The sequence below is a fragment of the Diplotaxodon limnothrissa genome, linkage group LG2, assembly GCF_057381915.1.
Source record: "Diplotaxodon limnothrissa isolate DT_005_m linkage group LG2, D_limnothrissa_male_GT1.1, whole genome shotgun sequence".
NCBI lineage: Eukaryota > Metazoa > Chordata > Actinopteri > Cichliformes > Cichlidae > Diplotaxodon > Diplotaxodon limnothrissa.
Genome location: NC_140597.1, coordinates 9,221,855 through 9,247,002, shown reverse-complemented (window position 1 = coordinate 9,247,002; position 25,148 = coordinate 9,221,855). Strand labels below are relative to the sequence as shown.

The following is a 25,148-nucleotide window of genomic DNA, read 5'->3' as shown; positions in this document are numbered from 1 at the left end:
CCGGACATGTTGGGGGCGGTTGGTCAGGAAGTCCAGTAACCAATTGCAGATGGGGGAACTGAGAGGGGGTTAGCAGTAGAAAATGACCTCCCACCCACCCCACCCTTTTTCTTTTTTTTTCTAAAGACGTACGTTGGTGATAGGGTTAAATCCTTTTTTTTTTTTTTATACACATTGATGGTGTACTCAGTTTTTCATAGGGCTGCAGAGAGTCCTATGAAAACCTTGTTTTTAACATGACTGTGCACAATATTCGAGTGAAAATCCCAAAGTGGTGTGCAATCTTTTACACAAAGTGACACATCCATAAGTTGAAGCTTAAAAATATAATTAAATATTGATCTCACAGATTCAAAAAGTGCTGAAGCATGACATTGCAGACTATATAAGATATTTGGAAACGTTAGATGGTTTAGTCTGTGGAGACTGCAAGCATCAAAATAACATCTCTGATAACCCCAAATACTTCGAAGTGCATATGGTTATGTATTTAAAACAAACTGGCTTCCCTTGTTTAGTTATGCATCGCACTGCATTTGTGTTTGTAAAGTAAACTTATATGCAAATTCAAATATGCGCAGCTAAAAGTGTTTAATCTATGAAGTCATAACCTTAAAGAGTCAGGATGATGTAATGCGGTGATTTCAGACACCTTTCCGGTGGTTCGTTCTGATTAACAGCTGTGATTTTGACTCCTTTGACTCTCTGTGGTAAAACAACAACCAGCAGTGGAAAACAAAAGGCAGACCCACAGTCTCCACACCACAGAATTGGTTAATGAGTCAATAATGTGGTTTTCCTCTTCTCATTTCACACATCTGAGCACTCCGCCCACACATACCGACTGAAATAGCTGCCATCTAATGGTCCCGAGAAAACAAACAAAACAGCGCATCCTCTCGTCTTCGGAGAGCAATTTCTCTTCAAACTGCGTACAGCGACTAACATCATGCCTCTCTATTTGCACCAAATGAAGTCACATTCATCATTTCAAATGGAGAATCAGTGGCCCAGGATTGGAGACACAGCCTGAAATTTAAAAACTTATTATGAGTGAAATTTCTCCACAATTACTAAATGGATTGTTATAAAATTTGATGCAGACATTTATTCTCCCATCGGGGTAACGATGATCCTCTGACTTTCTGGCCCATATTTATTCCCAGGATGTCAAATAGTGGAGTTTTCTCAAAGCCATCGCTGTGCCAGATTTACAAACAAGGTAACTTATTTCAGTTTTATTTATATGGTGCATGAACCCTCCCTCCGCCTCCCTTTGAACAAGCACTTTGGTGACAGTGGAAAGGAAAAAATTCCCATTTAACAGAGAAACGTCGATCAGAACCAGGATCAGGGCGGAGCGGCCATCTGCTGTGACTGGTTGGGGTGAGGGGAGGAAAGCTAGTCGAAGACCTGCTGTGGAGCTCTAAGTGTATCTGCATTTAAGCACACCGGGCTCTCCATCTGAAGGGTCATGTTTTAATCCAGCACAATCTTTTCTAAACATTACTATTTTCACGTGCCCAAAAACGAGCAAAAGCAAAAACAACAAAACAAAAAGTGAGCAAACACTAAATTAATCTGCAAATAAACCAAAGCACCAAGATTCAAACCGGAGTCAAACTGTGGTCTTCTGACTGAGAAACCTGTGACTCAATCAACTCTCCTCTGTCAAGCTCCTCATGCTGACAGGACTGTTATGCGTGTTGAACCGCAGCCCCAAAGGGGATCTTGTGCATCAAATCATTGTGAAGATGAGCCTGGTATCCGCTTTAGATTGTGACACTTTGAGTGGGTGTAAAACTAATTATTTGAAGATGTTTTTTGCTACTCCACAAATAAACATATTTACCATTTGGTTCAGTAGCTAATTAGACAGAATATTCTCACAGTTTTATCTTTTGATAGTTTCTGTCGTGTTATTTCAACAAGGGCAGATAAAAAGTTGTGTATTAATGTGAGATTCTTCCCTATTTGTTGTATTTTGCAGATGGCCAATGCAAACACAGCCACCTCCAAGTCAAACGTGATGCATCTGCAGCCATCGTGGCCACCGGCTGAATGACTCTGCAGCTGCGGCGTGAGCAGACGGAAACCTGAGACTCTTCCACAGAGTGTCTGACATTTAACATCTGCCACCTTGCTGTAAGGCAGCTGTTGGCGACGACTGGCCTTTTCATTGATAGTTTTGTGGGTGTTTTTTGGTAATATTTGATTTTTGTATGTTCCACCACTGGATGAAACAGAAATTGTTTATTTTTGGTGGTACTGGCACAACACAAAGCGATATGGTGTAACAAAACAGGAAATCTTACCTAAAGAGTGCTCGCAGGCTGCTTTTTTTCTCCCCACGGCTGTCAGGAAAGAGGTTAAAGTTGTGTCTACTTCACTATAGCGTCCCCTGGTTAAACCAGTTGCTTTCTAGCTGCTGTGAAATATCTCCTCAAAGTAATAATGTGAAACAAAAAACTCTGCGGCAGCTTTTGAAGGAAACCTGAAGAATCATATAAAAACGGATGCTCCAAGCATGGATGTGAAAATCCTGAACTAAAGTACAAAGACAAAAGTTCTTGCTCTTATTTTGAATAAGAAGTTGGGGATGGTCTTCTACTCTCCCTGAGAGAGGTCTCTCTATATTTTTTTTTAATCTCTAGTTGGCAGAAGGACTAAATAACATGCAGCCACGAACACTGAGCAACGTTCACCTTCATTTAACATTGTGGCATCCTATCACGGTACCACGCTGGAATTCACTGCGCTCTAGAGAATAACCAATTCTGGAAGTGACCTGATTTCAGTGATTTAGAGGAGTGAGTAAATGCTTTTGGCCATATAATGTAGCGTTACACAGTTACCCGTTCCACCACATCCATCCATTTGAGTGCAGTAAACTCGATGGCCTTAAGGGGCCCAAAGTGTGCTAAGAAAATATCCCCACACCATGACAGCCTGAACTGTTGATACAAAGCAGGATGGTTGTTTACATTTTGACTCTACTTCCTGAATATTGCAGTAAAACTCGAGACTCGTCAAACCCGGCGGCATTTTTTGAATCTTCTGCTGTGTAATCTTGAAGAATTTACAGAAAGCCCGAACATTAAACTGCCTCCATTTACTGGTGAGTTCGAAAGCATAAATTAGGAATTCAGTGAAGGAGATATCTGGATGTTCACTTTGAAAAGTCATTTTAATATTGTTACATTTTGTTATATTTGTAACATTTGAGATGTTTTGGGTCGCTGCTGTTTTGATCAGGTCTCGCTTGTAAAAGTCATCTCAATGGACTTCCTGGTAACATAACAATAGTACAAATATGCGGCGTCTTCTGCTGCTGCATGTTCACAGATGCCTTGGTTACATTTAACTATATCTTTGAACTAATCCTTCCCTTCAGCTTGAAACATCCTCCTCTGACCTCTAACATCAACAAGGTCTGATATTTTCTTTTTCAGGCCTCTGGATATAGCAGACAGGCTGGTCTGCTGCGATTTTACTGCAGAAGCATCCCTAAGGTTTACAAAACCACTTAAAATATCTACAAGCCTAAATGCATAGCGCTCTTGCCAAGTGACTGGCTGATTAGATGTGTTTGCAGGCAGCTGAAGAGGAGTACCTTACAAAGTGGCAGGTGAGTACAGATTGATCTAATGGCCTGTGTATTCTAATGTGCATTTAAAATTTGTCTACATTAAATAAACAAAATCGATGGCAGCTTTCCAAATCCAAAGAAATCCAATCAACACGGCATCAGAAGCACTTTTAAAGGCATTTATTGATGAAATACACACTTAGGTTTTGACAAAAGCTTCTGTAGTTTTGTATGAAAGAAATTCCAGCCCCAAAACTCCTTGAATTAAATGACAGTGGAGATCAACTCATTACATGTGCAATAAATAACAATAATACAAAAGGAGGCAAGGAAAAGGACACCAGAATAAGAGTCTGTGTTGATCTGAAAGCAAACCAAAACCCAAAAAGAAAAAAACAGTCTGGGGTATTTGTGACAAGAAGAGACTAAAGTAAAATCCAGTCGTTTGAATTTTGGGTGCATTAGTGTATGTTCTGAGATTCCCTGGTCACCCTCAGGACCAGAAGGCATTTAGTGACCTGAGGACCTGACTGGAAAAAGAAAAATCATTTCAAAAAAAAAAAAAAAAAAAGGCTGGAACCATCTGGGAACTGTATATTGCACCTTTTCCTTGCCAGTACAATAACCACATTGCCACATTCATACCTTTTTTTTCTTTTCTTTTTTTTAAATAAACTTGACCTAATGAATATGACCCATGTGTTTTGTCACACACTGCGAAGACGACACTTTATTTAATACGAAAGAGGGGGAATGAGTCATTTAAGCCATTTTTCCTGTACGAGTCTGCTCAGTTTCACAAAGAAAAGGGTAAAAAAAACTGCAAAATAATGAGCAAGAGCATAAATGTCAAACACTTAAAAGCTACTGCAGAGGTCACTTTTTGAGCATAAATAAATATTTATACAAAACTGGACAGATCAGGCGATAACATCAGGGGAATGTCATTGTGAGATTTAGTAGATGACGACTGATTCGTTCTGAATTGCTAAAGCCAATAGTTTGGAGTCGTTCGCAACTGCTGCGCCTTTGCAAATGAGACTTTGTTGCCCTGATCGGCAGTGAAAAATCACCCGAAGCAGCAAAACAATCCATAATTTAAGCAGACATTTGCTCTTCAAGCTGAACCACCTGTGTGCTCGAGGGCTGCCGGCTCAAATGCTCTGAAGAGACACCCCAGCCAAACGAAACTATATTTTTTCGACCGTTTCAGTTCACGTGGCTCATGTGGTTCATACGAGTGAGGTCTCAGTCTCTGCTGCACACAAAGCCAGCCTGTGAGATTGCTGCGCCTTGCAGAGAACTCAAACAAGGGAGAAAGAGAGCTGGGTAACAAAGAAAGCTACCAGACTCCCAGAGTGGACGCTTATTACAGCAGAGTAAACACAGGAGAGCCATTTGAAGTTGCCAGAAACAATTCTGCTGCCAACAAGCCTGAAATGAAAGCTGAAATGAATGCGGCTGCCGCTGAGGAGGAAAGTTTCCGAGCTCAGAAAACTGTTCAAAGTGGCCTGAATAAACTGTTTACTCGTCTTGCCGTCATGGCGGTGGAGCAAACTTGCTCTGCTCAGACTCGACGGTCCACGTGAAGCGGCTAAACTTTGGCCGGGCTTCACCGAGATCCCAGCAGGAGCTAACAAACAGGCTGACAGGAGATCAGGGTCAAAGCAGAGATGAGCCAGAGACATTTCAGAGCAGATAGCAACACCATCTGCAGGCCTCCTGGAAGCCTCTCATCCTGCCTGTCAGCATAGCAGCACTGATGTCTCGATGTTAGTCCTAATAAAAAGGCGAACACTGATCTGTTCTGGCGCAAGATGCGGCCAGCATCATCTACACACGGGTGGCGAGAAGGTCGAACCTCCTGAGAGAAACGTGTAGACGAAAACACAACCAGCTGTACACGATTTTAAATTCATGGATGTTCTAGTCTTTCAGAGCCAATTATCTGTTAGAAATTGGAGTGAGACTCAATCGAACTCGGAGGCGCAAACATCTCACCAGTGAAGCCTGTAATAAGTGCGAGTTTCTCTTTGAGGCACGAAATTGCAGCAGGTGCACCCAATTTCTCACCACTTTTATTTGTCACAGCATCAGCCCCGTCACAGTCTATGACTTATTTAAAATTCCCTCTGTTTCCTTTCTAAAGCGAGCCTAGACAAGTAGGGAAACCCAATCTGAAAGTAGGGAGGGGATCGAGCGTCTTCTTTATCAGACGCCCAAGGACTGGAGCACGTACGGCGGCAGGAGAGCGAGAGCTTCGCGACACAGATCCTTTTTGTCTCTGAAGTTTGAAGCGAGTAGTTGTTAGCACCATAGAGAGCACCAGCAGCAGAGACGCAGCCTGACCGTCACTGCGGCGAAGACCTCGCCCTTTCCACCTTTCCATCAGGTCACAGGGCTTTTAGGAGAAAACAAGCACGAGAGGGTAAACAATTCTAATTTTGACTTAAAAGCTGCGCACCAATTTTGCTCTTTGTGTGACAGAAAACGCCTTGGAGTTGTTCTATTTGGGCTCATTAAATTTTATTTTTAGTTTTCATCGACACACAAATGCAACAGATCCAGAAGGTAAACTACTCAAGGCTTTAGAGAGGATTCAGAGTGAAACATTTGGAAAGACTTGATCGTGCCGAACGATGACCAGGATGAGAGCACTAATGATCAAAGCAGGGAAAAAGTGAACGTTTGAAGGCGGATGTGAAACACAAGGGCGTTTCCGGAGCAGTGTCCTGCATTATATCTTTTCCGTTTGTAGTCGTGAGTACAGTAGCACCTTGTCAAGTGTTTTACAGCTCAATCGCTGAATTACAGTAAAGAGATTTAATCAGTGACAACCAAACACGACGAGAACTCCAAACGAGTTGTGACAGCCGAACGGCAGAAAACACGATTACGATCTAGGACTGCAAACCAGAGGACTTAAAACACCGTCACCCGTCAGTGATAGCTCCGGGAAGCGTACTCGACACTCGTCCGAGTACTACGAAATAATCAGTATAAGCCTTTAAAACACCAAGTCTGCACTTACAAAGACATAATATCACACAGATATTACATTACGTTTGCAGGGATTAGTACATACACAACACTCTTCCACGAGCTGAGAACATGGCCAGGCTCATTGTTTTTGGTTTTTAATCACTTTCTATGCATGAAAATTTATTGTAGCAAGAGTCGGACCAAGTAAAAAAAAAAATTAAGAAGAACAAAGAGGAGGAGAGGTAATACCCGGAGAGGTATTTCTGGACAGGCCAATTCAAATTTCACCTTTTTTAAAATAATAATAATAAAATAAAATACTAATTTACATAAAAACCATAAACAATGAGCACCCTACAAAAGGTAGCTGAATTAAGGTCCTTGAAACATAAAGGTCAGCACATGAATGAAGCATGCAGAAGGAGTTTTGGTAGAGCTGGTTTTGTACAGACCTGTAGGCTATAATGCATTTAATACACACGTCATAGGTCCTAACGAGTCCCTACACATTGCTTTGTCGGCCAATTTCAAATCACTCCGCCAGACTTGTGAGATCTGAAGATGCATAGGAACCCCGCACATGAGCGTACAGACAGACTGCTTGTTGTGGGGGCGATACAACGCAAAAGCTGAACTGCCGTTTTTAATTACTGATAAGAGAAGTCAGTGAGGTAAGACTACTTGAGGTCTGACACGCTGCTCAGGGATCCAGTTGTGGTCAAAGACAGTTCGGTTCAGGATTTTTAGGGTTAAGACATTTTGCTTTTGACATAACATCAGTTTTCTGCGTCACAAAGTTGAGAACGGCATGCTCCCGCATGAGGAACAATCCTCCTCAAGGTCAGAAACACACATCTATAAGCACCAAATGACCAAACAGCAGTCATTTCATTATCAAAATGTTCAAAAAAAACCTCAGCCTCCTCGCTGAGAAACCTGAATTTGCACGATATTTCTTTCAAAAAGACTCATAAAATCGTCTTGTTAAGTCAACAATATTGAACACTGGCTACTCTGCAAAAAAGGAAGAAAAAAAAAAGGAAAATCCAAGTTTGATTTTCTTTTGTTTTGTGTGTGATTACAAGCCTAAAAATATTCACTTATCTTTCAGAAATGCTGTCGTATTGATGCATTTAAAGACTTTGCACCTTTTCTCTCCAGCTGGCAGTGAGAACTAACCAAAGTATAACCCAGAAATGGAAAATAGCGATATCGCTAACCTGCACTCATGTTTGCAGAACTGGCACATCTGTGACGTTTGAATCCATCTGAAGAGACGAGCTTGAAGTTTATAATAAATGTCACTTCCCTTCCATGTTCACCATAAAAAAGAAACTAGGATAAGACAGTCTCTGAGGCTGTTAAGATGAGGGAGTTGTCTGTATCTCTACATTTCTACCTTGCAGCTTCGGTAGCTCTGCAGTAAAAATGGAGCTGAAGGAAATGTCTGGAAGGATGGAGGGTGCCAAAAAACATCTACAGCTAGCAGCTCAAACCAAAAGCTGTAAACATGTGGGTGGTATGGGCATACACCTGCCTGGTGCTGCTGCCACTGAAAGACTGCAGAAACACAGGGACGGATATTAAAAGACTGCACGGTGGGTACCGAAAACAATGTTTAAAAAATGAAACATCTTCCGGGCATCTACGGACATGAGTGTTTTGTGTAATGTTAAAATGTGTTAATATAACTAAAATTAACAATAAATGTGTTCTACTGAAGGAAGGTGAGATGGGAAGGATGAGGTTGGGGTGAAGCTTTCTCCTCATCGGCCCCCTAAAAGTTCATCTATCGGGGCAAAGGAACACATTTAGACCCCACATACACATAAATGGCAGAGGATTTGATATAGCTGTTTTGTGTCTTTCTCAGACAACATAAAAATGCATTTATATAATTTGATACTGATAGTGAGTCTGTCTTTAAAAATCCTAATTTATCACCTCTGGACATTTATTGCCCAACATATAGATAGCACTTCTGGGATCCACTCTCTTTTAACAGTCTAAAGTCTCTCTTCAATCTCTTTCTCTCTCTGTAATGACATTTTATGTACAATATTGGTATATAGAACATAAATAACTACACAAAAAATTAACCTATTCACAATTGACAATTGAGAACCCAATAGCAAATTAGACAAAGCCAACAGAATGAAATTTAAACCAAAAAAAAAAAATAATCAGGGAAATCAGAGACTTGATAAACAGCTTAAATTTGATGCCTGTTATATAAATTTTTCCATATACTTTCTGTGCTCCCAAGACGTGTCGAGTGCGGTGTGAAAAGAACAAAACACCTTTTTATATTAAAAAAAAATAATCCTGTCCTCCGCTCAGTCATCATCTCAGGAGGATGAAGTCTGCATGGAGCTGGAAAAGACGGTCACACGATTCCCGACATCTTGTTTGCGTGTAAACAGAGCACCAGTAGTGTCTTGGTTCCGTGTGTCTCTTCTGTACAAAAGTATAAATATATGCTTTTTCTCCATATTTTTTATTTTTTCGTTCACATATGTAGGATGTAGCAGACCAGGGAAAAAAATGGTTGTTTTAGTTTCTAAAAACACACGCCAGTGTTGCAGTGTCTGTGCTGGAGAGGCGGCCAGTTTGTGTCAGTTTGTCCCACTTTCCCTCCCCGTTAGATGGACGTTTGCTGGCTTGTGTTGACTTTTACCGTCGGGCGTTTGCTTGGTGTTGGTTGATCGTCTTTGCATAAATTAAAAAGGTTTCGGCACAGTCCGCGGCCACTGGGCCAGAAAGAAAAATAAAAAACAACCACTGTGTCCGTTGTAGCTACAGCAGATCCATCTTGGGTCTGTAATGGAGCAGGAGGGGGGATTTCTGTAAGGAACAAGCAAAACACAAGCTCGAGCAAAAGGCCTTAAACCATTCACAATTAGCTTATTAACTGCACTGAAGCATGGATTGGCTTAGAAAATATGATGCTAATGTTTAAGTGCTATAGTTTAGGTTCTTCTACGAGAAATAACAGATTTATGACAGACTAAATGGGTTTCCACCTACAGCAGAGACCTAGTTGTACATTAACTGTTACAGGTGGAGACGTGATGTATCAACACATGTCTGTGTTTACGCCACTGTTAACTGGAACACAAGTCCTTGAATTTGGGGAAATCGCTTTAAGAACATAATTTGTCCTCATTTTCAAGAAGCCAGATGTTACACTCGATTAATTAAAAGAAGTCTTGAGTACAAAAAGGTGAACTTATTACTTCATTATTTTTAATTTTAAACCAGTTTTTGACAGATTTTTACAGTCTGTGTGTTTTTGTTTTTATAATAGGTGATCTAATAAACTTACATACTCTATAACTTCCAAAGAAGCTTGAAAAGCATTTGGGAAGACGTCCTTCTAGGAAGTTTTTTGTGACCTACGCTGCACAACTGAAATTTCACTGGGTACTCATGAAGGCAGGTATATGGTATAGACTCTAGACGAGAAGATTACATCAGCCAGAGAAACCAAAGGACTGCTTCACTGCTGCAGCAAACACTGTAGATATGTTGGCCAAACTCTGTGTTCAAATTCAGTTTTTCTTACAAATCTAAGCACCATCTGTGTAAATGCTATTATTGTAGGGTCTACCTTACAGTATAAAGCGCCTTGAGGTGACTGCTGTTGTAGTTTGGTGCTATATAAGTAAAACTGAATTTAATTAAATATGATATGCAGAAGGAATAACAGCAGCTTTGATAACTAGCTTTATCTAATGAGATGCTAACTGTTACTCATGTCGCTTGTGCTAGTTAACCAAATGGAGCTATGGCATGTGGTGAAAGCATGCTTGCCTGATGGCTGTTCAGTAAAAATATAACCTGGAAATGCATCAGACTATTGGAGTTTACTTCTGGGGAAAAGTCGCCAATATTAACTGATTATATCAGTACATGAACAGTCTGTAGTCAGCTGATTAGTTTTCAGTTGATAAGTGTCCACATAGCAAAAACATTTCAGTGAAATCAATTCAACTGGATATTACTGGTAATACCAGTCTCAAACTCACAACTCATTTGTCTTTTACCTTAAATCTCCATCTTGTAACAACAACAAATTTCAAAGTGTGGTCCTTCCCCAAGATTTCCTCGTTGCATAAAATGTCCAGCTGAGAAAAGAAGCACAGAAACAAATTACTGAACGATATCTGACCCGATTTGTGCAAGAGTAGTTAACAACATGACGTTAATATGAGCGGCGTATGCTGGAGGTCTCTGCTGGTTAGTGCGAGGACAAAGTGAAACTCTACTATTTTCCCCTCTTTCTTTCTATTCTAACATCAGTGTTTCCTGGAGATGTAGCTGGGTGGGTGGATGGGTGAGTGGGGGGCTCATTTTGACATCGAGTGGCCCCTGGCACCCGCACAGAGAATCCAAAAGTTCGATACTGAACACGATGCCGGCTCGCCAAATCTACCGCTCCCCCGTGAAGCCGGCATTGATATTCTTCTGAGCAGCTCCTCGCATCTGCATCTGCATCTGCCAATCAATACTGAGAGGCACGCAGGGAGGGAGAGAAAGTGAAGGCCGGGGAGGGACACTGCCACAGCGCCACCTGCTGGCTCTCAGAGAGAGCACATTTTAAGGCTGGGAGGAGTTGAAACTATCCAGGTCTGATTGGAGGATGCAATTCAGGGGCAGAATTTCATTCTCCAATCAGGTTTTCTGTCCGACAAAACAAAACCATAAATCTAAAATTGAATTGTACAGCTGAGATGCTTTTTACCCTTAAACCCTGAAGAAACTTATTAAATCATCATTATCTAAACAGAGATGCTCACAATGAAAATGAAAAAAATAAATAAAAGCAATCTAAGAAGGAAACCAGAATCTGGCACACCAAAACCAATCAAAGCATAACTGTGATCTTCTGAATTTTGTTCTATGAGATTTTAAACTAAATGAATCATTTGTAGTGATGCTGGGAAACTTGTCCATTCATTTGCTACTTAAAGGGCTGAATTGTTGTAATTCCTTATGAGGTTGCTCTAAAAGCTTCCTGACAAGCGAGGTTTCCCTGAAATGTCACAGAGTATTAACAGGAACGAGTAAGAGAGTCATCCCGTCCATATTAGTTTCTCTTCATTGCCTTCCTGTTAAAACCACAATTTAATTTAAAATTCTTGAATAATCAGTCCCATCATAACTTAAAGACCCCCAATAGAGCACTCATCCCTCTCAGAGCCCCTGGCTTGTGTTTCCCGGAGCTCCTTAAAGTAGAGCGGGAGGCAGAGCCTTCATCTTTCAGGCTCCCATGTTCCTGTGGAACCAGTTTCCCACGTTGGATTTGGGACTTTTAAAATTAAGTTTGGCTTTTCACAAAGCTTATAGTTACAGCATGGATCAGTGATTGATTGCTGCCTGGGCCTAAGCCTGGCTGGACGTCTCTTCCTGTTTAAAGGGAGTTCTTCGTCTCCACAGCTGCCAAGTGCTTGGTTCATTTTCTGTTATTAAATTTACAGTTCAAAGCATTTTGAGGCGACTGCTGTTGTGAACTAGTTTCCACAGCTATAGAACTGAGTGTGTAAAAAAAAAAAAAAAAAAGAATTAATGGATTTTTTAAACATGCATCTCCTATATGTGAAACTTTGAGATTGGAAGATTAGCTTTTTCCAAGATAGTCTTTTAAATGCCAAAAATGTGCTTATTCTTGTAGCACATTTATAATGCTTAATAATAAGAACAACATCTTTATTGTCTTTATATGGTCATCAAAGAAGACCTAAGAAAATCTATTTGATTCCAGGAATCGATCCCTGATTTTCCTCCATTTTGGGCATTCCTTTTATCCTAGTTTCATCTGACGGAAACACTTCCTGCAGAGACATTCAGATGGCTGACGTGGCCACAACGATGGGTTTACAAACATGATCAATGAGTAACTGGTGTACTGCTCCCCGACAATGCTCTGCGCTCGGCTCTGCATTGAAAGCAGAAATCGTTTCAAACAACATCTTTTGATAGTCAGTAGATAGGACAACAATGGCTGGCTGGGAGAGCATCCGCCTCGCCAAAGCTGTGTTATGGAGGCCGACGATATGATGGAGCCTTCCCACTCATCTCTGTGACAGCCAGTTTAAAAAAAAAAAAAAAAAAAAAAAAAAAAAAAGGACACGGAGAAAACAGAAAAATAGACGACAAGGAGGCGACTGATGATTCAATCGAAAAATCCATCTGTCAAATTATCGCCTACTCCCCTCCACCCTCCCATCCCCCGCTGCTTATAACAGGGTGGTAACGATAATTAATAGAAAAATTAGATCTCATATGGGCTTGTTTCCTGCTAAATATAACAAACACAAAAGGCATTGTATGAGTCAGTACAGAAGAATTACAATAAAGTGACCTTTTATGCAATTTCTTGCAATTAACTAAAACTTTCTGATACGCGGGGCCCACACGGGACAGCTGGTGCTCCGAAAACTTAAAACAAGCGCCAAGAATTAAGAGATTTGTTCCAATTTGCTACAAATCCATTTCTGGAAAAAGAAACAATGTTTTTGTAAGAACAGGAATTAAAATGACTAAAAGCAGTAATCTGCAATCTCAATGTTTAATCACAAACTACTATAGGAATTATTGTAAAACTTCCTGGAGGGAAAGCCTGTAAGTGTCGAGGTTTTGTGGAGTTTTTCAGGTTTGGATTTATAATGTTTGAAATGATGGTGTCAGGGTGCGGGTCACGCCTCTAGCTGCTGGTCAGGCTGCTTGTGATTCTCAGCTTCTAGCAGCTTTTTAGCTTTAACCCACTACTGATTCTGAACAATGTCAAAGATATTCCTAATATGACTGGGCACAGAAGCCCCACCCACTTGCTGTTCAAACTTTCTGTTTACAAGGGGCAGCTAATGACAATATAGCTGGTTTAAAGGGAGGGGAGTAGCAAAAACAGCTCCTTTCAGACCGAGAATGGCCTTAAGGGTCTCACTGAGGCTCAGCATCAGATAAAATGAGGATTAATTTAAACTCCAAGAACAAACATATGAAGCCATTTCTGTTCCTTTGTAATTAAGGCTAGTAGAAAGCTTCAAATGTACAGGTTAAGTCTAGCTTTGAGCAATAAAAGGATCAGAGTGATGCAGACTCTCAAGGTTATCAACATGGAGATAACAAGCGCTGAGGGGGGAAGTGTTTCCTCTTAAACTGCTTCCTTTACAGCTTTAATTTTACACTAAAACTACATTTAGTTCGTGACAGACTCATTTCCCTGTCATCATTGTTTCCCGGGCTGGTGGAGCGTGATATTATCTGTACCTCATTAAATGATGTCAGGTTAAGCTTTTTGGCAATGAACTTCTTGAGGTGGAGGACCGTGGCTTGTGCTGAACAGCGGATCCACTTGCGCTTCAGACCGCGAAGCTTGCTGCTGTTGCACTCCAAGCAGATGCTGACCTGTTAGGAGACAGAAGATGAGGATTTAAATCCTGCGTCCACTGAAGTGTGGGTACATGATCTTATCATTTTATAAGGCCATTAAGAACTGTTTCATGTTAAAGTGCTACATTTTTTTTTTAAATATAAGCCACGAGGGATCGCAAGGTTCCTTTTAAAGAGCAAGTAGTAGGGCAGTGCTAGAGCTAGCATCAGTGACAATGTGGAGTGTGTCCACTGCAGAGCCCTGTTCTGAATGTCAACGTAAATCTAGTGTTACATGATTGACAGAGCCTATAACTCTGCCTCAAGCTGTTTCAAATGCTGCTGTTTCACAGTCAAACTGTAGTCATGTGTGTAAAGTTAAATATAAATAAATATATAAACACTTTGGTTTAGGAAAGTTCAGAACAACTTAGACGTCTGCAGTCTTCATAAGAACCACCTTCTTACTTTGAGAAGCCCAGAAAGTTTCACCTGGCAGCACCTAAAGGTCAAAATTCCCACCTCCGCAAAGGTCAAAAACCTCATGGCAGAATTCACAAGTCCTGCAGCTGTGAACTTTTCACCCAGCAGAGCTGAATGTGAGAAAATTATCCAACTCAGCTGAAGTAGACATTAAAAAGCTTGATACAAAGCTGAGGTTTCGTTGATTGTGCTTATAAACGTATAAGGCAGGTAACCGTCCAGTGAAGACAGAGATGGCTGACAATCGCCAAACCTGATTTATACCAACATTGTGAAAACTGCTTCAATCTTCAATGCTGCTTTTAAAGAATGACAGAAATGCTTTCAGTCTGGATAACTAAACAGCCTTTAAGCCCCATTTGTCAGTTTTTGTTGTCGCTGAGGCTGTGAACAACCACAATATTTGGTTTGCCTTCCATTTATAATCCATTCAACAATTTAGTTTTGGCTGTGTAACCAGAACTGTAGCCTGCCCACATCGACAAACATATTTCCACCTTTCTACAGCATCTCTTTTGCAAAGACATGAAACCAAGAAGCCCGGCCGCAGGGATCGATTCAGCTCACACGGTATGTGTGAAGAAACCGAAGACTTGAGGTGGATTTGTAGCTCGTTTCACCCACCTTCTCATAAAAACTCAACCTGACGCTGGTGTTGATTTCCTCCTCTGCTTCCTCACAACATCTCACTGAACCTCTGCTGCTGTTTTTTGGGGGTTTTTGTTTATTGGCTTCTTTCACGCGACCGACACTTAATGCCATTGGCCCATTCATTTGTCTCCCCACCCCCCCGAGGTAACATGGTAGGTGGTTTTTGGCAGTGGATGGTAGCGGGAGTCAGAATGCATTACTGCTACTGGGCTCCAGCGGCACATATCAAGAGACAAAGGCAGAAGCGTTGGATTTATTCATTTGTGGGTGTTCCTCTTCCTCTTTTCATCTTTCTCTTTTGAGACTGAGAGAGCTAACATTACCCTGGTTTCTGTTTAAACTTGGAAATCATCTCTGCTCTCAGGTAAACACTGGCAGCGCTTCAGTGAGCAGCCTGCCCTTCAATAAGCAAAACCCAGATTCATAATATATCTGCTTTCCAGTGGTGTTGGCAATGAGGGAGGCTCATAATGTGAAATAAAACCCTTAGCAGTGATCTGGACTCCACGGCAGCTTGATAGCAGGCCGCAAGGCAGTTTCATTACATTAAAATAGATTAGTGACGTGCTCACAGAGCCGAGGACTCCCGCTTCAGCTAAACACACAGACGTGATGATGCAAGGGAGAGGCGTATCAAGAAAATATCGCACGAGCCTTCAGGAGTCATGAAGCGAAAGCTTTACACCATGTTGCCGAGTCCCGAATGCTTGCAGAGCGCTGATGCAACATTTCTATCTGCACCTTCTTCTGTGTGGAGTAAAAGTTTGTCTGTGTGGGTTTTGAATTTGGATCTCTGATAAATTACATTTGGAGACATCAATAAATAATTCAGAGCGAAGCTGCTCTTGCAAATGTCTCCAAAGTAGACTCTTTAAACCCAAAATAGCTGTAGTTTATTAAATTTACACAATCTGTTCTGACTCTATTAAAATTTGATATGAGCCTGAAGGTGACCCCATCTGGAGACTTTATACCTCGTCTAGAAACATTAACCTCAGAAACGAGCTTCATGCTTTGCTGCAAAAGTAGGCTGCTCTGATTAATTGCAGCTTTTATCAGGAATTTAGTTTCTCCCTTTTTAGATGAGCTTGTTGCAAGTTTCTTTCTCGCCTAGCAACACCCCAAGGTTATACTCTAAAAGGTCGTCCAGAAGACAGCGGGGGAGCGTTCTGGAAGTCTTCCATGCATGCTCACAACGCCTGCTGGTTGTTACATCTCAGTGATGAAGGGGCGATCAATTTCTGGGAGAAAATTGCTCTTCATCTTCATTCCCCCAACTGAAACTGCTGTTTTCACTTCCATCTGCTCAGAGATGCAACATCCCGTTTTGCAGAGCCATGCCATCAAATTACTTCAACGAGAATAATATGTATATATATGACCAAAAACCCCAATAAAGCTTCTTTTAGCTGCTCCTTTATCCCGAGGGTCTCAACCACAACAGCTAGCTCTGCATATTTGAGTTTTACTCTCTCCGTGCTGTCCAGAAAATCCAAACAAAAGGTAAAATTGTTTGCAAATACGGTACTGCACTGATTTACATCTTATACATCATCTCAGCATTTTTGGAACTTGGTTTGTCAATCAAAGTACATGATATTACACGAAGGCAGCCTAAATATGAAGTCCTGGATACAGCAGGCACCTCCACAAACATCAGCTCTATATATAGAATAAGTAGCAAACTGCAGTATTTGACAGCAGGAGTAGCCCTTTTTCACACAAAGTATAAATGACTGTAAAGGTGACTTCAGAAAAACACCACTCCAGTGATAATGTGATATGCCAGCAGCGTGTGCTTGCATTTATCCGACTGGTCAATGTATGCAGGATGACACTCTGTATTATGATTTCCTGCCACATCACATCTGTGTCAGCGGCCGTTCTCATCAATGCAGCAGCCTTCCTGAAATCAAGGTTGTATTTTTGTGTGAAAGGGCTTTTCCCCCCCTTTTCTTCTTTTCACTCCCTGGTGGTCTAAAAGCTCCCTACTTTTAAGAGTGTGCACCATCATCATCCTCTTATTTCAGCCATTTCCTTTCTGCATGTTCTGATGAGGCTCACTTTTCCATCATCTCACATTAGACTTCCCTCCGACATAAAACCCAGAGAATCGTATTTATGATCACCTCACCCCCTGCATGGTGACCTGACATCACCTCTCTCTCCTACACTTTGTCTCTTTTCCATCTCTCATCTTATTTTCCCTTCCCACCCTTCTGAGGCTGAGTTACATCTGACATCACTGCATTCAGCTCACGCAGCCCACTGTATTAGCTATTCCGAGTGCATTCTGCACTGCTGCCGCGTATCCAAAGGGCAAGATCTTCACCCTCATCAGGGCGGCCTGTTTTCCCCACATGGCAGCAAAGAAGTGGTTGTTTTGTTTTTTAAAATATAAATCCAATTCTTTAGAAAAGCAACAGCTAAAACGTGAACAAGATTAATTTTTCAGCCTGTACAACAAACGGCGAGCCATTATTTCCACATGGCGTCTGTCCGGCAACAATAGAAACTCCACTCTCGCTGCATTATTAATGACATTTTTCAGGGCTTAAGAACACACCGGAATACAAATGGAATCAAGAAAAGGCCTGTATAAAAGGCTCTGGGATTTTATGTCTATGTTCTGCAATATTGTGTGGGGTGGAGTCGTAGGAAATGACGTAGGCAGAAGTTGGGGGTATCGCGATGCTACTTGAGAAGAGGAGATTTTTTCTGTGTTAGTTCTGTTACCTCGTAAGCTGTGTTCCTGGTTGCCATCCTTCACGTGATGCTCCGAGTGTTAAGTTCATGACTGGAAGTAAGTTTCCTTAAATATGTTCATTTTCCGATTCTGATGTTGGCCGCGGCTTTAGTTACATTCTACCGCATTGTAGCACCGCATTTTTTCATCTCGTGACTCGAAGCATGTGCCGCCGGCCGCCGCCATTATGTAGTAATTTTATTCGGCCACACGATGGCGCCAAAGACCTTTGTTTACAGTTAGAGTGGATGCTTCGGCTATGTATGACATTCTCACTGTGTTTAATTGTGTCCTTTTCTGTGTTTGGAGCAAGAGATGTAAGATTGGCGTAGTTCAAATTATATATGTCCTGTTATGTGTATATTCAGATGGATGTGTTGGTTTATTTCATTTAATCCTTTATATGTATCTTAGTGAAGCTGTTGCTGTATATATTTATATACTCATGGCAACTTGTTTGTTACTACAGACTGCTGGCAACACTGAGCATCTAGGTGGCAATAAAACAGCTGGCGGTGACAATCCAGCAAAGTGGAAGCCTGTTGTCCTCCTTCCTGTATCCTGACCGATACACCATCTTGTTAGCTGCTGAACCTAAAAGAACTAGCCCTCACCACAAGTACTCCTCAACATTGGTCCTTCGAGCCGGAGAGCAGCTATCAAAATGGAGCCAGATGGAGCGACATGTCCTGATGCAAGGCCTAAACGCCATACACGTCGACCAAGCCGGTTTGAGGACTTTGATGTTAACTATACAGGCCACCTCTTTAGGGAAATGCTGCAGTGGGATACCCCACAGCCTCACACAAGAAGCGACAGAGTTCAGCCTCAGTATAGTCATACGCCACCCCTCTACAGCGACAGGGATGGGGCCTATTACAATACACCCCCTCCACTGGGAAGAAGTGAACAAGATGTGGACCTTAATAGGAGCCTCTCACCTGAATTTGCAACTTCTAATTTGCTAGGGTCTTCAATACACACATTTCATACAGAATTCAGAGCCTTGCAGGCCGAAAGAGAGCAGCTACTCCAATCACAGCAAGTTTTACAGGAGGGCCTCAGAGAACTGAAGGAAGCAAAGAGTGACCTCAGAGAGCTGATTGAAGTGGCTCACCTGCTGAGGAAGGATATGGCTCACCTGACTGCCTCACAGCCTAGCACCAATCATCCCCCCAAGCGCGGTTCAGGAGAGGTATACACCACCCCTGAGACAATGCCACAGGAGGAGGATGAGGAGGTGTGGCCTGACCCACCGCCATGGCCTGAACCGATGGAAGAGTTGCACACGGGATTCTCCCAAATGAAGGTTGACGAACAATACTCCGATGATGGTGTACAGTACCACCCTCTACCCCGCACACCATATTTCGCTGGTGAGCCTTCGCTGCCTAGTCATCGCTGCACCCTATATCAGGACCCTGTGGTTAAGGATGGAAACACGTTTCATGCCCCTCCACAACACTCTGTGCCACCCCCCTGCTGGGCACCAAGTAAGACAGGTTTGCTCCCAACCAAGCCTGTTCCAGCCAGTTCCCCCTCTCTTGTCACTGGAGTAACCAGTGGGCACGGCAGCAACCCATCTGCTCCTCTTTTGGCTGAGCTAGTGTACAGGGGGCCCAAACCAACCATTCCAAGGTTCATTCATTCTGATCCCTCTGAGTTTGCTAGGCTCCGCATGGCTTTAGAGAACCTACTCCCTCCTAATGCTACGGAGCTCTTCAAGTATCAGATACTTGTGGACCACCTCAAACTAGATGAAGCTCGACTTATTGCCGATGCTTACCTGAACTCACCCAAGCCTTATACTGACACCATGGCAGCCCTCCACGACAAATTTGGACAACCTCATCAGCTCGCCTTGAGAAAGATAGCAAGTGTCCTGGATGGTCCTGAAATAAGGCGAGGTGACACAGTAGCCTTCCAAAGGTTCTCCCTTCAGGTGCAGTCACTAGTTGGGCTGTTACAAACATTAGGACTGGAAGGAGAAGCGGAGTTGAACTGTGGGTCCCACGTTGCCCGACTAATAAGTAAGCTTCCTGCCGAACAGAGAGCTGATTTTCGTCGACACCAGTTTAAACAGCCCGGGAGCACCTACACTCTGTACGACCTATCTGCATGGCTTCGTCAGGAGTCCTGGTGTCAAGGATTTGACGGCCAAGCAGGTGTAAGAAGCAGTAGAGAAAGGACCAGTGTAAAGGCTGAGGCCCGTCCAGGCCGACAAACCGTGACAGTCCTACATAACCTAAAGGGGCCATCAGAACACACTTTTCCACCAGTGAAGGAGAGTCGAGCTAGAGGGAAGGTCAAGAACAAAGCCTACTGTGCCTACTGTGAGAGCACAGAACACTATTTCAGCCAATGTGATGATGTAGCCAAGCTCTCCAAAGAGGAAATAAAGGACTGGATACAGGTCAACAAACGATGCTGGCGCTGTGCCCGAACTCATTTAGCTGCTCAGTGCACACTAAAGAAACCCTGCAGCCGCTGCCAGGGTAAACATCTGCTGGCTCTTCACGAGGTAAATGCCAGGACAGAAGGAAACAACGCTGGCATGGCTGCAAAGGAGGAAAGCTGCCTAACCAGTTCGGCTTCGGGCTCACTCTACCTTGATCGCCATGGGGCCAGCAATCGTGTCATGCTGAAGATTGTACCTGTGCTTTTGAGCCATGGAGAGCGGACTCTAGACACCTATGCTATACTTGATGACGGTTCAGAGAGGACCATGCTGCTCCCTGCTGCTGCAAAGACTCTTGGTCTGGCAGGCAGCCCGGAGGACCTGCCATTACGAACCGTCCGGCAAGATATTCAGATGCTTCATGGACATACCGTATCCTTCCGCATCTCTGCTGCTACCAACCCTGGATCCTACTACAAGATTGATGGAGCGTTTACAGCTGATCATCTCAACTTAGCTCACCATACTTATCCTATCGACCAGCTGAGAAGGAAGTACAAATACCTGCATGGGATCCCGGTCCCTGCCCTGAAGGAAGCCAAGCCTCTGCTTCTCATTGGTTCAGACCAGCCACACCTGATCACCCCCATAGAACCAGTCTGCCTCGGCCCACCTGGAGGCCCAGCAGCAGTCCACACCCGGCTTGGCTGGACCCTTCAAGGGCCAAGTCTTTTCATGGGGCGGCAGACCCAGCCTGTCCTATCCCTGTATACATCCGCCCAATCAGACGAGTTGCTCAAACATGTGGAGCGGCTCTGGCAGGTGGACGTGGTGCCTTACCGATCCGAGAAAGAGGTCACTCGGTCGAAACAGGATCAGCAGGCTGTGGCCCTGCTCGAGGCAAGAACAACTCGCAGGATGGTCGATGGAGTCTTCAGGTATGCTACACCTCTACTCCGTCACCCACAGATGCCGCCACTGAATGCACCAAAGGAATCAGTCATGCCCATGCTTCGAAGCACAGAAAGGCGCCTGTTAAAGGATCCCAGTCGGGCTGATACCTACAGGGCAGAAACGCAGAAGCTGATCCAATCAGGAGCCGTGAAGGAAGTTACGCATGAGACTTCGCCCAAGGAGAACTGGTACATACCGCATCATCTTGTCAGTCATAACGGGAAGAATCGCCTGGTGTTTAACTGTTCCCATAAATACCTTGGACAGTCCCTGAACCAGTTCCTGTTGCCTGGCCCTACTCTTGGAGCTTCCCTGCTGGGGGTGCTGGTCAGGTTTCGTGAACACCCCATAGCTGTGAGTGGAGACATCAAGGGGATGTTCCATCAGGTACTGCTCCTCCCTGAAGACCGGCCCCTGTTGAAGTTCCTTTGGCGGGACTTAAAGGTGAATGAACCCCCTAAAATCTTCGAGTGGCAGGTCCTGCCATTTGGGACAACTTCAAGCCCCTGCTGCGCCACCTTCGCCCTGCAGCATCACGTGATGGAGCACACACAGCCTGACGACAGCCTGAGATTCTCCATCGAGAGGTGTTTCTACGTAGACAACTGCCTACAGAGTGTTGGCTCACCGGAAGAAGCGAGAGATCTGGTGGATCGGCTAAGAGAGTTGCTGAAATCAGCTGGCTTCGAGCTACGTCAGTGGGCTTGTAATGATCCAAGTGTCCTGAGCCATTTGCCTCCAGAAGCTAGATCACAGAGTCTGGATCTGTGGCTAGCCGAGGACAAATCCAACCCGCTAGAGACCACGCTCGGGCTCAGCTGGGACTGGAATACCGACTCCTTGGGTTATAAGCACAGGCCCGTGTCCTATGAGGTGCCAACCCTCAGAAACATCTATAGAGTCCTAGCCTCACAGTACGACCCTTTGGGCTATCTGTTACCCTTCACCACTCGGGCCAAGCTCCTTCTCAGGCAGTTATGGGATAAGAAGCATGGTTGGGACGACTCGAATCTTCCCTCCACCCTCCTGCAAGCTTGGTCTGACTGGGAGGTGGAGCTTCAGTTCTTACCTCACCTTACCTTCCCACGTGCCTATGTTCCTGCCAGTGCTAACTTAAGGGGGGCCATTCGTGAGGTGCACATTTTTGGGGATGCTTCTGAGAAAGCTTATGGAGCGGTGTCCTATATGAGGACTGTAGAACAGGATGGGCAAGTTCACCTCACCTTCATCCTAGCTCGCTCCCGGGTAGCCCCCAAACGAGCTCTCTCTATTCCCCGCCTCGAGCTCTGTGGAGCTTTGCTGGCAGCGCAGCTGGCCAGTACCCTGAATAAGGAACTCACCTCAGCGATTGAAAGAACAGTCCTGTGGTCTGACTCGACCACTGTTCTTACCTGGTTGAGCTCACAGTCCTGCCGCTACAAGGTTTTTGTAGGAGCCAGGGTAGCTGAGATACAGGAGTTGACGGAACACTGTACCTGGCGCTACATAGACTCAGAGAGTAACCCAGCGGATGACCTGACGAGAGGGAAGGCTCTGGCCGAGCTCAAAGTGCCTAATCGGTGGTCGAATGGACCCCCCTTTCTGCTCAACAGTCCTGACACATGGCCAGAGAATCCGAGCTCCGAGCCCAGTAATGACGAACTTGAGCTCCGGAAAACAGTCTTCTGTGGAACCTCTATCACCTCCACACCTACCTGTCAGGATGGAATGGCGTGCAAGACTTGGCAGGAGCTCTTGGATGTTACTGTTAAAGAGCTTTGTGGTCAGGCACTCTCGACTGCGCCATCTAGTGCCGAGGACTATCAGAATGCTGAACAGGCCATCCTCCGGCAGGCTCAACAGGAGTCATTTCCCGAGGAGTGCAGATTGCTTTCAGAAAGAAAACCTGTCTCATCCAGAAGCCGCTTGCTTACCCTGGCACCTGAACTGGATACCTCAGCCGGCCTCATCAGAGTAGGGGGTCGGTTGCGACGCCTAGAAGGTCTGGACGGACCTATATTGCATCCGATTGTCTTGGATCCTTCACACCCTTTCACACGCCTGCTTATCAAGAAATATGATGTTGATCTGCATCATCCAGGCCCCGAACGGGTCTTCGCGGAGCTGCGGAGGTCTTACTGGATACTGCGTGGAAGAGAGGCAATTCGCAAGCACCAGCGAACCTGTCCTGAGTGTCAGCGTTGGAGGGCACAACCCTCTGTTCCCAAGATGGCTGACCTTCCAGCTGCTCGGCTTAGACTGTACAAACCAGCCTTTTACTCAACCGGTGTTGACTGTTTCGGGCCTATGTTTGTGAAGGTAGGAAGACGTCATGAGAAACGCTGGGGAATCATTTTCAAGTGTATGACGACGAGGGCGGTACATCTTGATCTCCTAAGTAGCTTAGACGCGGATGCGTTCCTCATGGCCCTGAGGCGATTCATAGCCAGAAGAGGGACACCGGCAGAGTTATGGTCTGACTGTGGGACCAATTTCAAAGGGGGAGAACGAGAACTCAGAGAAGCCTTTGCCAACATGTCAGAGACATTGCAAGGGAGGCTCGCCCGTCAGAAGATCAGATTCCAGTTCAACCCCCCGGCAGCCCCACATTTCGGAGGTGTATGGGAGAGGGAAATCCGTTCAGTGAAGACAGCTCTGCGCACCTGTGTGGGTTCCCAACCTCTTCACGAGGAGGTACTCCGTACAGTTCTGCTTGAGGTTGAATTGATCCTTAACGCAAAGCCCTTAGGCTACGTTTCCACCGACGTAGCCGATGTGGACCCTGTGACACCCAATAGTCTCCTCATGGGGCGGCCTGATGGATCACTACCCCAGGTGGTCTACTCTGAGACAGAGAACCTCAGTCGGCGACGTTGGAGGCACTCACAGATTCTTGCTGATCAGTTCTGGGCAAGATTCATCAGGGAATACTTGCCTGGCTTACAGGCAAGGCAGAAGTGGCAGTCAACTCCTCCTGAACTTCTGGAAAAGGCAGTTATTATGGTTGCAGATCCACAGCTGCCTCAAGCCTTGTGGCCAATAGGCCATGTGATTAAGGTTCATCGTAGTGATGATGGACTTGTCCGATCTGCTGATGTGAACGTTAATGGACGTGTTTACACCAGACCAGTTGCTCGGTTGGTAGTTTTACCTGCCGTGCCATCGGAAGACAGCGATACTAAGCAGAATAGCAAGTCGCCTCCCTCAACTGATTAGGGAGCCTTTTTTCGGGGAGCAAATGTGTAACCACATTTGGGGGCGGCTGTATAAAAGGCTCTGGGATTTTATGTCTATGTTCTGCAATATTGTGTGGGGTGGAGTCGTAGGAAATGACGTAGGCAGAAGTTGGGGGTATCGCGATGCTACTTGAGAAGAGGAGATTTTTTCTGTGTTAGTTCTGTTACCTCGTAAGCTGTGTTCCTGGTTGCCATCCTTCACGTGATGCTCCGAGTGTTAAGTTCATGACTGGAAGTAAGTTTCCTTAAATATGTTCATTTTCCGATTCTGATGTTGGCCGCGGCTTTAGTTACATTCTACCGCATTGTAGCACCGCATTTTTTCATCTCGTGACTCGAAGCATGTGCCGCCGGCCGCCGCCATTATGTAGTAATTTTATTCGGCCACACGATGGCGCCAAAGACCTTTGTTTACAGTTAGAGTGGATGCTTCGGCTATGTATGACATTCTCACTGTGTTTAATTGTGTCCTTTTCTGTGTTTGGAGCAAGAGATGTAAGATTGGCGTAGTTCAAATTATATATGTCCTGTTATGTGTATATTCAGATGGATGTGTTGGTTTATTTCATTTAATCCTTTATATGTATCTTAGTGAAGCTGTTGCTGTATATATTTATATACTCATGGCAACTTGTTTGTTACTACAGACTGCTGGCAACACTGAGCATCTAGGTGGCAATAAAACAGCTGGCGGTGACAATCCAGCAAAGTGGAAGCCTGTTGTCCTCCTTCCTGTATCCTGACCGATACACCATC

The 25,148-nt window shown here is 44.2% G+C and overlaps 1 protein-coding gene across 1 annotated transcript in view; it reads right to left on the bottom strand.

The window, feature by feature from the left end:
- Positions 1 to 8,761: 8,761 nt before the first annotated feature.
- The window catches only part of pcgf3 (polycomb group ring finger 3), a 79,321-nt gene continuing 62,934 nt past the window's right edge, over positions 8,762 to 25,148 (bottom strand). Inside the window, exons 8-10 of the mRNA XM_085360343.1 lie at positions 13,844 to 13,981; positions 10,618 to 10,698; positions 8,762 to 9,415 (exon numbers count right to left, since the gene is read on the bottom strand). Of these exons, the coding sequence (XP_085216469.1) occupies positions 9,368 to 9,415; positions 10,618 to 10,698; positions 13,844 to 13,981 (267 nt within the window). The 3' untranslated portion in view covers positions 8,762 to 9,367. The remainder of the gene's footprint in view (positions 9,416 to 10,617; positions 10,699 to 13,843; positions 13,982 to 25,148) is intronic.